At 40.6% G+C, this 14,168-nt stretch overlaps 1 protein-coding gene across 2 annotated transcripts in view; it reads right to left on the bottom strand.

Annotated features, from left to right (window-relative positions):
* The window catches only part of LOC115380816 (ATPase phospholipid transporting 10D), a 42,014-nt gene that overhangs the window by 9,801 nt on the left and 18,045 nt on the right, over positions 1-14,168 (bottom strand). For both annotated transcript variants that reach the window (XM_030082041.1, XM_030082040.1), the window contains 11 exons: positions 12,969-13,075; positions 11,297-11,428; positions 9,556-9,668; positions 8,524-8,776; positions 7,404-7,621; positions 6,680-6,871; positions 5,185-5,875; positions 4,870-4,976; positions 3,947-4,073; positions 2,440-2,624; positions 1,460-1,760 (listed from right to left, as the gene is read on the bottom strand). In XM_030082041.1, coding sequence (XP_029937901.1) covers positions 1,460-1,760; positions 2,440-2,624; positions 3,947-4,073; positions 4,870-4,976; positions 5,185-5,875; positions 6,680-6,871; positions 7,404-7,621; positions 8,524-8,776; positions 9,556-9,668; positions 11,297-11,428; positions 12,969-13,075 — 2,426 coding nt within the window. The remainder of the gene's footprint in view (positions 1-1,459; positions 1,761-2,439; positions 2,625-3,946; positions 4,074-4,869; positions 4,977-5,184; positions 5,876-6,679; positions 6,872-7,403; positions 7,622-8,523; positions 8,777-9,555; positions 9,669-11,296; positions 11,429-12,968; positions 13,076-14,168) is intronic.

Raw genomic sequence — 14,168 nt, 5'->3', positions numbered from 1 at the left:
ATTTCCAAAACATTTTTGTGGGTAGTTTAATCCTCCTTGGAGTATGAGATATGTTTGATTTACCATCTAAGGACAAGTCAGATAGTGACAGTTGTTAATATCAGAAAAGTAAACCTTCTGACTCGTTAGTTTATGGTAAATCAGGGGTGGAAATAAAGTACATTCAAGTGCCTTATTTCAGAAAGAATTTGAGGTACTGGCACTGTCCATGTTGTGAGATTACATACTTTTACTCCACTATATTTCATATGAATGTATTGTACTTTTTACTCTGTTACATCTATTTGGAGGCTGAAACTGTCAATTAGTTTAAACAATAGGTTTTCAAATTCAACACGTTTAAAAAATGCTCACATGATAAATTGTTGGTGTTCAGACAAGCCAACAGTATAGAGAAATAGTAAAACCACTATAACTCATAATGATAATAATTACGATGATGTTAGTAACTATTTATCTAGCACTTTTTAAACCACAGTTTTCAAAACAATTACTAAATGCTCCATATAGAGGAAATTTGGCATAAATGAAGACTGAAAATACAAAATTAAAGACATTTAAAATAAGGGCAAACACAGAATTGGCTCAAGCTATAAAAAAGGCTAACCTAAAGGTGAAATACAAGACTTTATGGAGGTAATAAAAGTGATGTTCAGAGTTCAAATGTTGATGTTGGTGATGTTGGTCACTTGTTGGTGTTGCTAGCAAGGGTCTGATACACTGACTAAGCTCAACAGTAAAAAGGTCATTGCCACTCATCACAATGACTAATTCTGATATTTAAGTATAATTTTATTGCTGTTATTTCTATCCTTTTATAGTAAAAATCTGAATGCAGGACTTTTAGGTGTGTATTTTTCCACTAGGCTATTTCTTGTATTTGTATGTGCTTATATTTTTACTGAAGTAAAGATTTTGAGCTTTTTTCCACCAGGTAAATGTCGCTTATCTGAAGCTGTAAGCAAGGTGCAACAGACTAAAAGTATTACTTGAAAAAGCCATCAGTCCCAGGTCTGCTCTTGACATTGTTTGCAAAATGCAATTACCAAACAGAGGGACTTGCTTTCCTTATGAAAGAGGAAATGAAATGCATTTCTCATAATTTTGAGACTTAAGAGAACTGTGTCCAGACAAGTATACACTTTGGATAATCTATTTTTCTTGGAGGCCTTTTAGATTAGATTAGATGACTTTATTGATCCCAAAGGGCAATTCAGTTCAGCAGTCCGCCAAGACCACACATACATAATACACACATATATAAACATACACGTGGGTGCCTGCACACAGCAATACACTCAGTTCAAGCATAACGGTGCCCCTTGTAACTACCCCAGAGACTACACAGTAGCCTCTGACAATAGGGAGAAAGAAATGAGTATGGTAAACGTGTGTGTTCCAAAAATGTCAAACCGAAATTTATAAGCAATTCTGGGATGATTTTTTTGTTACTCCTTACCCACTGCCAGGGTCATGACCTTGAGTTGGTCCCGGACCAGCCGAACCACCTCGCTCTTCTGCAGTGGGGTTGATCGGCAGCAGATGACCGCCTTGCACTGGCGGCTCAGCTCTAGGAAGTCGCTCCTCAGTTCGTCTTGCAGGGCCCAGTCCAGCGTCCGGCCGTCAATCACCAGAATGAAGCCTGCCGCTGCGCCTGAGGAGCTTTCCGCACTCCTCCCTGCTGATGGCGGTTCACTCCAATTCTCCCCACAACGCTGCACTTCCATTAAGAGCTCCTGAAGCAAAGCTGCACATGTCTCCTGAAGAAACCCAATGAAATTAGATACAGATGACATTAAATACTAAAAACAAGCACTCAATAGAGAGCATAACTCAGCCAACCCCATACAACGCTCAAGATCGGTCAGTTCCACATGTTGGATATTCTCCAAAAATTAATCTCGCTCACCGCCACTCCATCTTTTGGCCTAATTAATATCAAAAGCTAATCTGTGCTTCCTTGCCACATGACCAAACTTTCCACCAGGGTTCATAATGTTGGATGAATCTGCTTCAAAGTTACACACATTTTTATGTGAAGCCATGCCCACTGTGACTCCCCTATTTGGCCAATCAATGTGAAAAATTAATTAGTTCTTCCATGACCCATGACTAACCTTTCAACCAGGTTTCAAGCAAATCTATTCAGAATTCTCTGAAATATACTGCTGACAAACACACTAACAGATGGAATGGAGCGAAAACATAACCACAGCCACAGCTAGATATTTGTTGGAGAACCCCGATCACTGGGCTGTGAAAACCCTACAACTGTTACAACATAACCCATACGACTGTTTCCTCTGAGGGGAAGAAGACAAACACTGATTATCTCCAACTATTCTGACTGTGGAGTGCCCATCACGAAATAAAAAGAGTGCCAACCTAGACCACTGGCACAAACTTTACAAACCAAGGTATTAGCCTTTAACCACTCACCTTGCTTCCGCAATTAACAGTCAGAAGTTGGTCATTGGGTCGGAGAAGTTTGCAGGCGCAGGCGATGTTGATGGCTGTCTCTTGTTTGTCTCCAGTGAGAACCCATACTTTGATCCCGGCCCTTTGCAGAGCACGGATGGTCTCTGGGACCTCTTCCTGTAGCCTGTCGACAATCCCCGTTGCACCTGAGCATACAAAAAAAATAAAGCACATTAAAGGACAAGTTTGCTATTTTGGTACTTAGGCCTCATACTCAGGCACAGAGCATCATTTCAGTGGCCGTTTCAGTGTTGATCCTGATACCAATGTGCTGTTTCAAAATAGTGAACTTGTCCTTTCAGTACTACTACTGATGGAATCAAGAAATCCTGACTCTGACAGGTGTGGGTTACATAGTTGCGATAAGGACAAACGGAAGGTGGAACAAGTGGGGAAGTGCAGTGAATAAAACGGAAGACTTCAGTACAAATAACACAGATGTATATTAAAACTTAAACTTCAAAGCATGGACATTGAGTGATCATGAGTCTCAAAACTGATTTTTTTTTTCCTGTTATTGCTACAGCACACTGTTTATACGAGCTCTTTACTTCTCCAAAATCATGACTCAGCCTCATGATTTATAGGCTTTGCAGTAAAACAGGAACTTTCATTAGGCTCAAGAGGAAAAAGGCAAGAGCAGTGAGGGCAACTTCCCCATCAGTGGCAGACTGGGTCACTGGCCTACTACAACCTGTGAAGTACAGGGCTGACATTTTGCACGCGGTGCATTTTAGTGCACTGCTCTGCCAAATTCAATATGTCTCTATTTTATTTGTTTTCATGCATTATGTTGCATAGCAACAAGAATGGATAATGAAACACCAGGAGGGGTATAACAGAAGAGAAACCACTTAAAGATTGTTATGAGTTTTACGTTTTGATGGATGAAATGATCAAAAAGTAATCTACAGATTAATCAACATTCGATTAGACCGCAGTGATCTTGAACCGGGGTGTCACTGTGTGTTCAGACCACATGTGAAGCCAGTTTTCACGTTGTGAACTCGTGCAGATACGGCTGCAAATTTTTCACTCAAGTTGAAAATTTCAACTCACGCAAATATGCAAATTTTGTGTTTGTTTCGCTGGCGACATGAAAATTCACATCATTTGTGTCGCCTAGCACGAATCGAAGCGAATTTTCGTATTTTACAGTTACAAAGAAAGGCAATACAAAGGCGCGAATAGACACAATAATCACGCCTTTGCATTGCCTTTCTATGTAATTGTAAAATGCGAAAACTCGCTTTGCATTAGGTCTGAACACACAGTTCTACCATGTGCCATGGAGGGATGACAGTCTGCAGGTTTTTGATTCAATCAAGGTTTAAACCAGGTGATTTCACTGATGGATTGCCCAGCAATATCACCAGCTGTGGTCTGCGACTGGCCTGAAAGGCAGAGTCTCGGCTCTCCAGAGCTGGTCAGCCCTGGTCTAGAGCCAGCAGTGATGTTGCTCTCTTACCCAGCAGGGTGAGGTTGGTCTCCAGTCTATGTGCTGACTCCATCAGTAGCTCCTCTCGGTCCTCTATGCTGGCCTCAGCATACAACTGTCTCTTCAGCCAAAGTTCATACTCCTCCTCCTCCAGAACCTGCTCCCGATAAAAGGTACAGTCCAGCCAATCACTAATTATCAGCACTAACAATGACATACATATCTGTTTTCTCACATTATGAGGGTAGGTTTGTGTCTAAGCAAATTTATTTTTAGGAAAAGGTAAGAAATGATAATCACAAAAGACTTTTGAGATTTTTTAAAGATTTGTACTAGGGCCCCTGTAAGGAGAAAAAAAAAAAAACATGGAGCCAGGACAGAGTGGTAATATTCCAAGAAAAAAAAATCTGAGATTAAAGTCTTAAATTTAGGAGAAAAAAACTCAAAAATTTATGAGGAAAAAAAACTTTAAAAATTCTATGATTATTATTGATATTATGAAGTCACAAATGTAATAGAAAAAACTCAGAAAAATACTTCTTCTACGTGTCTTTCTTATAATCTTCTACTTATAAAAGAAGCACATCTTGACTTTGCGAGGTTAGATCAGCCTCACACTGCAGACGCTGCCACTCGCCGTGTATCAGACCTGCAGCTGATGACCTCATCAAATTCTACTTTTCAAAGGGATTTAGTAACAAGGAAATCCTAGTGAGTTTAGCCAAGAATCACTATTGTTTTCTTCTGAAATGGCCCAAGTCATGGCAATGTCTCTTCAGTGATAATATTGTGCTTCTGGGCAATGGATTTCACTCATACTAAATCCGATACTATAAGAAAAAATATGTTTGTTTTTTCAAAAGATGGAGGGATGACACAAGGTGGTTTATGAAGCTTTTGCAATGACAGCAAATTATCCCTCTTAGTTCATGATCAACATTTTGAAGAATTACCTTTTTAGCAATGCAAAGCGTGCGAAGGCCTTCTCTGGCGTAGCTATCCAAATGCTTCTGGGTTTGTTCTCTGATGTGACTGCACCTGTCACCTAGCTGCTCTGCACCTTGAGTAAAGAGAGGGAGATAAAGTGAATAAAACATGTTTTCTGACCTAGAGCTCCTTCATTCATTTTGGGTCTTGCAGCAGGGAAGGAGTTAACAGACCAAACTTGGTGGATTTATTAAACTCACACTGAACAGCAAATACCAATATATGGGTAAGAATCTGTTTTCTGCCTTTATTTTCCCCTCTGTATTCCTTCTATTCATTACCTTGAGGTGCCTCAAGCAGGTCCATGATGACCGAATCAGCCCCTTTGGTGTAGACCACCACTTGTCCTGTGAGCGGGTGGCGCACCACCACCGACATCCTCTTCCTGTTTGAGTCAAAGGGCAGTATGTGGAGCAGCCGGACAGCCAGACAGCCAATTCCAGGGAGGTCCACCAGCAGGTTTTCCGGTGAGCGTCCCCGCAAGGTGCAGCGGTAGGCTCGGGCTGCATGGACCAGAGCTGCCTCATCCGGACTCTCTGCCTCATATAACAGTTCATCATCAGCACTGTTCTCAGTGTCCAGCTCTTCAGTGCTGGTTTCCATGCCGTCCGCAGCTCCATCCAGTTTTGCCAGTTTATCCCTGAGATCATCCTCTGTCTCCCTGTCTTCCACCTTGTTGTTCTCTTCGTTCTCAGACCCAGAAGAATCCAGTTTATGGCTTGGATTGGAGGTTTCCAGGTTTACATCTTGGTCTGGATCTGCCCCTTCCTTGGTGGAGGAAGCAGGGATTGCAGGTGGGGTGAAGGAGCCTGCCTTACCCCGGGCAAAGAGCCTTCTGGTGAAGCTGCGGGGACTATCTTTGGTCTGCGGAGGGGAAAAGGCTGACAGTGCTGAGAAGGGAGAGAAGTTCATGCGCTGGAACATCAGTTTGATGTCCTCGAGGGATTTAAGAGGTATTCGAGCTTCAGGCACCTGCAAGCATCCAGAAAAAACATTCAGAAAGTTGTGATCATTTGAAATGGTCTTTTTTGATACCAATCCTAACACCTGATGACCGATGATCCAGACTGCTTTAATGCCTCAAATAGAAGAAAATAAGAAACCTGCCAAACCAGTTCTGTGGAATGAGGAACTGTGAATTCAATCTGTTACCTAGTTCACAAAGAAGCTAAGGTACTAAAGAAAAAAAAAAAAACAGCAATAAGGCTTTTTTTTTCATGTAACTTGCTCTTTCCATTACTCTGTGACAAAATAGCCAAACATATTAACACCTAATTGATGCTTACAAGCTGGATATTTACAAGCTACCGGCTCAGTATCGATTCAAACTACAAGCTACATGCAAGAAGTTGCATGGCCCTCCCTCCACTGTCACCAGACCGCTACCTCACTGGGCAGCTTCAGGAACATTTAAAAAAAAAAGAAAAGGGAAAAGCTGAAACATTTTAAAATATCACAAGACACTTTCTGCAATGTTCTCATGCTCAAAAGTGCTGGCGTAGTGTGGATTCTCAGATTCAGCAAAAATTGGACAATCAGTGGACAATCCCTGCAAGTCAGGAAATGGTAGGCATAAAGAAATGTTGAGAAATTCTGATTTTCAGTGAATCACAAACATCCTCTTTTGACTTATATCAGAGGAAACATGATGTAATCTTGCTAGAGAAAAATTATTTGACAAAAAATATGTTGTATTTTATATCAATATATCTGAGGTAAAAGGCTCTGATCTGACAGCTGTGAATTGCTCATGGCTCATGGATGTCAGATACCCACCACGTGTCGCGGCTGGCTGGGTGAGGAAACCACGACACTGTTGCAGATGGCCAGGGCCAGAAAGAAGTCGGTGATGTAAGTGAGCTCCAGGCTGGACGGAGTCCTGGACGAGCTGTCACTCACAGACACTGCAGGGGAAGCCAGGCAGTCCAACTTCCTCACCAGCTCGGGGTCTGGAACCACCTCCTTAGCCTGAGGAGAGAGTGAGGCAGGCAAAATGAGCTGGTTTGACTCAGCCTTGTCCATTATAGTCGCATATGTTTTAGGGCTGAACAGTTAAATGAAATATGATCAAAATCACATCGAGGCAAAGTGCAATATCCATATTGCAAGTGCTGTATTTTTTTGACAAAGGTAAAATGTGTGACATTGTTATAAAAAGCTAATTTTTTAATATTATTTCATTCAACCCTAAATGATGATAGGAAAATCTCAGGTCTCCTTTCCAGACTGTCCAACAGGAAAAAAAATTCTTGATGTTTATTGGTTAGAAAAGGGTAGCATGGTGGCTCAGTGATTAGACAGTTGTGGGTTCTGAGTGGAGCCTGCATGTTCCTTCAATGTCTGTCTGGGCTTCTTCCTGCCAGTTAGCTGCTCTGGAGAGTAAATTGCTCAAAGGTATGAATGAGAATGAATCTCAAGAAACATGCAGTTGCCATTTTGAAAGATACAACAAAAATATGAATAAAATGGTACTGTGTATGAATGTCTGTATGTGACTAACCATGCGACTACAGAAGGCACAAGATCTGGGCTGGACGTGGCTGGACGGTCCATCCTGCTCTTCTTCTGAGTCAGCAGTCAGCGTGTGGAGAGAGACAGAGCTCTGGTTGCAGTTGACGGAGCGGCAGCTCAGAGATCTGGCACTGCAGCCAGACCTAAGAGTCACCGACTGACCAGTAACCTTGTTTTCCTCGGGCTCGTACACCTCAAGTCTCCGCGCTGCCATGCACAACAACAGAAATGAAGCAGCACTTAGCTTAATATCAGACACTGTCTTCCTTGCTTTACAAATATAAAACGTTACCAGCATGGGAAACTCTAAGTGACCACCAGATCAACAGAAATATAATATGCAAATAAGCCACATGGCTGCAAACACAACTGGGTTTCTTGGTACATTCTGTAGGTAACTACACATTAAAATGTGAAGATACTGACTATGAAAATCACAGTGCATAATTTAACTAAATTTAACCACCAACTATCACAAAATGTAATTTACTGGTTTGATTACATGTGTGAAAATATTCCCCAATACTGTCAATAAATTATTACCAATTAACAAATGATAAATTCCTCTTAATGCCAGGGATTTATGCAAAATATGGTATTACTTTTGAAGTGTATGATGCCATTTTCCACTACTCAGTGATGGAAAATGATATTATAAGACAAGTGACCAGTGTCTCAAAAGACCACATTTTCAAGTCACAAAAGAAAACGGGAAAGCCCAATTAAGTAGCTCGCATTGCAATTTGTATCTTAGGCCCTGTTTATGTGGTGTCAGGTTGATCTCGTAGCCTAATCTAGTATCTGAACAGGAAGTGCACATGAACACCCTATCAGGTCGCACAATCAAGCTTATTAACTTATTAAACAAATGACAAACTTTATGTGTCCTAGATGCAAACCACATGAATGCAACTGTATTTCTTCATAAACAAGAAAGTGAGACTGATGAGGACGTGAATGCTGCTTTAATTACACGTTCCTGCCGGATCTACTTAGCTGGTTCTATTCTAAGCTATGCCTCAGTTCTGTCTATATTGTTGCAATTGCTTGGTCATTGATAGAGGATCATAATAAAGGATTCTACTGAGTACGATATAACCAGGAATCACCGTTTTCCTCATGGGGATACTCAATCCCATAGACACTACAGCGGCGAAACACCATCTTGTTCTCTGTCAGGGTCCCCGTCTTATCCGAGAAGAGGTACTGGATCTGTCCCAGGTCCTCAGTGATGTTGAGGGCTCGGCACTGGATCCTGGAGTCCAGCTGGTCGTTGTACAGGGCCAGATCATTCTGGATGAAGTAGATCTGGCCCAGTTTCACAATCTCAATGGACACGTACAAGGAGATGGGGATGAGAACCTGTCAGAAACAAAGGTATTCTCAGTGATCACACTTTCTGCATCATGTTTCTGTTTGTGTAAACTACGTGTAGAGCGCTGTACAAGAACCCTGTAGGTCAAACTTAAGTTGTGATTATTGACCAACTAGAATCTTGCAAAAATTCCTTCATCAGATTTCACAATTTACTCATATTTTACATTGCAACAAACCATCCTACAAATAATGTGGGAGTACAAAAGATTCCAAAAGATATTATCAAAATCCCTAAATATTCAAATATGATTTTTGGTTGAAACACACCCTGTATAATGTTCTGCTTCTGCAGCTAACAAAGTCCTCAGCATTCATGCAGTTAATTTGTTGTGTAAAGCAAATGTTTCCCCGGGACTATTTTCCTTTGCGGAGGGACCAAACCATTCCGCCCAATTCACAAGTCATCAAAACACAACTTTATTTCAGTGATGGAATACCGGTGTGAAGAAAGTTTGAAGTCATTTTCATATTGTAGTGGAATGAATGGAAGCCAATGGTTGGATAGTAGATATTACAATACACATGCAAAAACACTGGTATAGTTCTTTAAGTGAGAACCTACAAGAGATGTGCTGAACTGATACACCAGTATCTTGAACATTAAAATAAAACACTGTATGTCACTGTGATTTTGTACTGAAGAAATAAATAGTGGTGAACATCCCTCACCACTGAGTAAGGAAAACATAAATTCTATTTGTTTAAACCACCTTCTGACTAACTTATGTCTCAGGTAACTACTAGATGATGTCATTCTGTCCTACCTGCAGCACTATGATCATGGTCCAGAAGACATAGAAGCCGGCCAGGGCAGGAGACGTCTCAGTATCGACCAGAAAGATGGGATCTTTCAGCTGCTGCAGCCAGAGACCATGGCCTGAAACACAAGAGGCTATCACTCAAAACCTGGGGTGGAAACCAGACTAAGTCATCACTTACACCAGTTTGTTTTTGGTCCACAGCTTCTGCTACCTTACCTCACTGCATTAGAATATAGTATGTTATCCATTTGGTGTGTATGCTAGTATTATTATATCATCTTACACATATTATAAGAATGTATTCCATAAGGCTGGACCAAGTCTGACAGTGTCTGCCACCCAGTACAGGACATCAGGGACTGACACATGAAACGATACTTAAAATTATACACTATGAGCATACAGCTATTCTATTATGTACATAAACTATTTAGAGATATTTGGCAGATATATTTCATGAAACATATGGTTTATGCAAATGTTCTATAGGTGAAACATCTATAGAGTTATGTACACTCTTTCCTAAATGGCTGTGAAGGAATTTTGGTGGGTGGACATACTAAAAACAAAACTCATCCACATCCAGACATGACAAAACAAATCATAGTCACACTTAACAGGCATTTTGCATTTTGCATATGATGAATGTTGGTGAGTAAAAACCACAAATATAGCTTAATCTGGCATTTCCACTGAATTCCAAACCATGTGCACACATGTTAGGGGTCCACACCTGTAGGACTGAGACCCTGTTGTTTTTGTTAGGGTTATTCTTCCTCCTCTGCCCTAAAACAATCTGTGCCTAAGAGACTGAACTTACATCACAAGTCAGACTATAAAAAATACACCAATTGGCCAGATGGTGGCACTGTAACAAGCAACTTTATGCTTTTCAGACCTTCCTAACCCTCTGAATCCCAGGAGCCAGTGGGCAGGGGATTTTTTTTTTTTTCGGTGACATTTTACAAATTTTCTGGTATTTTCTGGCTACCTTCCTAATCACTGTTTTCACATTTTTATGATCATTTTATGGAATTTTTCTTGTAACTTTTTACTAATTTCTTGCCAATTTCTGGTCATTTCTTGTTAATTAGTTAATCAACTTTTTTCCTATGTTTTTGAGTGAAATCAAGTGAATCTCCTCAGGATTCAAAGGGTTAAAAGCTTGTGAAATGCATCTGAACGCAGCCTCAGAACTTCACAAGTGTGTCTGAAAAGTCTTAAGCACATTCAACCTCTCACGTGTGACAAACATCATGCCACCACCAGGCAAACCTTGCAGCACCAACAATATTTCTTTAGAATTACAGGTTTTTGATACATAACTGCTTTGCTGTCACATACCAAAGAATCCAAACAAGAGAGACACATTTTCAAATGCTTAATGCTACGCCTTAGAAACATCAGAGAAGCTCACCTATTTGTAAAAGGGCAAAAGTGTGTATCAGACTACATCAGAAAGTGTTGTATATATTCTGTCACTGAACTGTGGGACTCAAGTTTATACTCTCATCATCAAAAAATTTGTTTTAAAGGCTCAAACTGCTCACAATGATTATAATTATTCAAGTCAAGTCAAATCAGGTTTGATTATGTAGCCTTTCATCAGGAAAAAGACTATTATTACAAGTACTACTACTAGTAGTAGTAATAATAGTAGTAGTAGTGGTAGTGGTAATAGTATTATCATTATTATCGTTTCATTTGTGAGATGCAAATAAATGTTGACAGTAATGATACAAACCTATGGCTGCAGTCAAACACATGATGATGAGCAGGAGCACACACCATAAAATGTCTATGTTGAGGCGCCTCTCCATCTGGCTACGCTTGTACCGTGGCCCGCTGTTATTCATCATGGCTTTGGTCTCATGGCCTGGATTGGACAAAACAAGAAACCACAACCTGACTGTGTCATGCACACCACCACAGCACACAAAAAGTACAATCAGTCCAGATCAGGAGAACAGGACATGAGTGGGTGCACAGCTCTGACAGACTTTAGTGGAACAGAGCATCAGACATGAAGAGTATAAAAGTATTTTGATTGGGTGATATCTGTGTTGAATTTAAGTTGTACTGTTAATCTGAAGATAGGAGCTACCTGACCAAATCTTACATATTGTCACAGTACTAGTTCCATCAAGCAAAATAGTTTCACTGCAGTTTAGATCTTATCAGAGGTGCAACATCTGCACCTTAACACCCATCCAGCTCTACTGGAATGAGTTACTGTAGAAAATGCATCGCCTAAAACTCCTTTTATTACAGTTCCTGACTTTGAGGAACTCTCAAATCTTGGTGGATGATGAAGAGAGTACTCAAGGATAATACTAAAACAGAAAGTTCTCATTTTTAACTGGGTTAACCGTCGCTTTAAAGAGGTAGTGTGATGTGTATACAGTATACTCATGGCTTGCTTCTCCCTTTCCTCAGCAGAGGCTTTCACCTGCTTATGGCCACACATGAATACAGTAACAATACCTGCATTAAGTTTTGTGGTGGTGGTAGGGTTGGACACCTCCCACTCATCTGACTGGTTTATCCTGCACTCTTTTAACTGGAAAAGCAGATTCAAAGGAATGGGGGCTGGCTTGCACATATCGCTTGTCAAGCTGCACTGCATTTGCGGCAAGAATTTGTCACACAACACTGCTTACATGTTATGCTGGGACAAACCTACAGCGGTCGAAAATCTAGCAGTCTAGAAATCAGAAAAACATAAACATAAAAAAGAGAAGCCTAAAAATGAGCAAAACAAAAAATACAAGAAAAACATATTTATAATTATCAAATAATATATGCATTGTTAGATTGACTGTGTTAAAATGCGTGTGAACAAGCATTCGTCCTTTTAAAATATAAGAAAATTCTCTTGATTTCTCTCAGAAACATGGGGAAACAGGTGACATGCAAATTGGCAAGACATGACCTGAATACTACCAAGAAAGTAAAATCAGTATCCCCAAATTGTTAAAATAAGCTGACTTCTCTTGATAAGGGGGTAAAATAAAACCTTTCAAAAATGCTAAAAGGTGAAAAGCCCACCTATAGATTCCTAGGATTCAAAGAGTTAAAAACTAAAGTGAAACTGAGACAGAAATCAGAATTGAGAAGGAGATCTGATCCTGTTTTTTTTGCAAATTAGTGGCAAACTTTAAATACAAGATTAGATATTATGTGCAAAGTCCAGACTGAACAAGAGGCTCAGAGGACAGCTGCACTGAATCAGCTTTTGCCTCGGATCGTAACAAATAAGATTGCACTCTTGCCTGACATCATATTGACCTGAAAAGATCTCTCAAATTTCTCACAGTAACACTGAAGCAGAAAGCACCACAGAATGCGGTAAGGAGCCATGAGGCTCAGGTGAAAGCTGAGAGTCACATTTGTTGGAAGTGGCACTGTGCTCTTACCAGCGTAGACCACGATGCCTACGACAGTCTCAGTGTTGCGGACAGTGCAGCTCCGCAGCAGGAGGTTGTTGTTGTGGAGGCCAACACGACCCTTAGTGGAGTGCTCCCTGTGGAACGTTACATATGATGCTCCATATTATATCAGCAGTCAATAAACTAGGACTACGACTAACAATTATTTTCACTGTCGAGTAATGTGGCTTTTTTTGATTAATCAATTAATTACTGATCCTATAAAGTGTCAAAATAATGACAAACAGTCATGGGAAGTTTAGCAGAGCCCATTTATAATGATACAGTATGACATGACTTAGCATCTGTGTGAAGCTGTAATCAGCAATTTCTTCTTGATAAACTAACACTATTAATCAAAATCATAATAGATAAATTCTCTCTCTGACCAGCTGATTGATAAACCTATCAAAACGTCCAGGATTTGATTGATTGAGTCTGTGAGAGGAGTAGCACTGACTTTTGCTCCCTGTTGAGAGCATTTTGTAATCACTCTGCCACTCCTAGCTCCAGGCTACATCACATCTACTCTTTGATTATCCCTAACGAGTTCCAAAAGGTCTCACACACAGTCAAGGTTGATACACATAAATCGTTTGGAGTGAAGCAGCCGTCCTCCTGATAAAGCCTGAGCTCCACCAGAGCTGTCTAAAAATTATTTCAGGAGCGAATTCAGCTTCCCATGGAGATTTTCCTCTGTCCTATCAAGTGTAGAAATACAGTTTTTACTTTTGCTCCCTAAATGTCCTGCTGATTTTGTGGCAAGGACATTACTGCATGTATGGAAACATAGAATTACTGAAAGAAGGCGCTCTAATCTTTTAAGTAAATCATCAAAGAAAATACTCATATGTCAATAGCGACATATAGAGATGCACCACTGCTGCTGGCTGTGTGGTGCTGGAGATTCACAACAGTTGGCATTGTGTCTCCCTGCTTGTCTTCATTCACATCCCGAGTCCAACAATGAACAGCGTGGCGGAAACACACACACACACCCCTGTCTCTGGCGCACACCTGTCAAGTATCCCGTTTTGGCCGGGATTTTCCCGTATTTTACCCTCCTTTCCCGGCCCCCTCCCGTATTAGTATTTTCCCGTAAATTTCCTGTATTTAACCTGCATTTATTAAAAATAATAATAATACCCCGGGCGAGCCACCCATTCCCAGTCTGACCTCTGCCACCCG

The sequence above is a fragment of the Myripristis murdjan genome, chromosome 22 (assembly GCF_902150065.1).
Source record: "Myripristis murdjan chromosome 22, fMyrMur1.1, whole genome shotgun sequence".
NCBI lineage: Eukaryota > Metazoa > Chordata > Actinopteri > Holocentriformes > Holocentridae > Myripristis > Myripristis murdjan.
The sequence above is the reverse complement of the archived record's forward strand: the minus strand, read 5'-3'. Positions and strand labels throughout refer to the sequence as shown.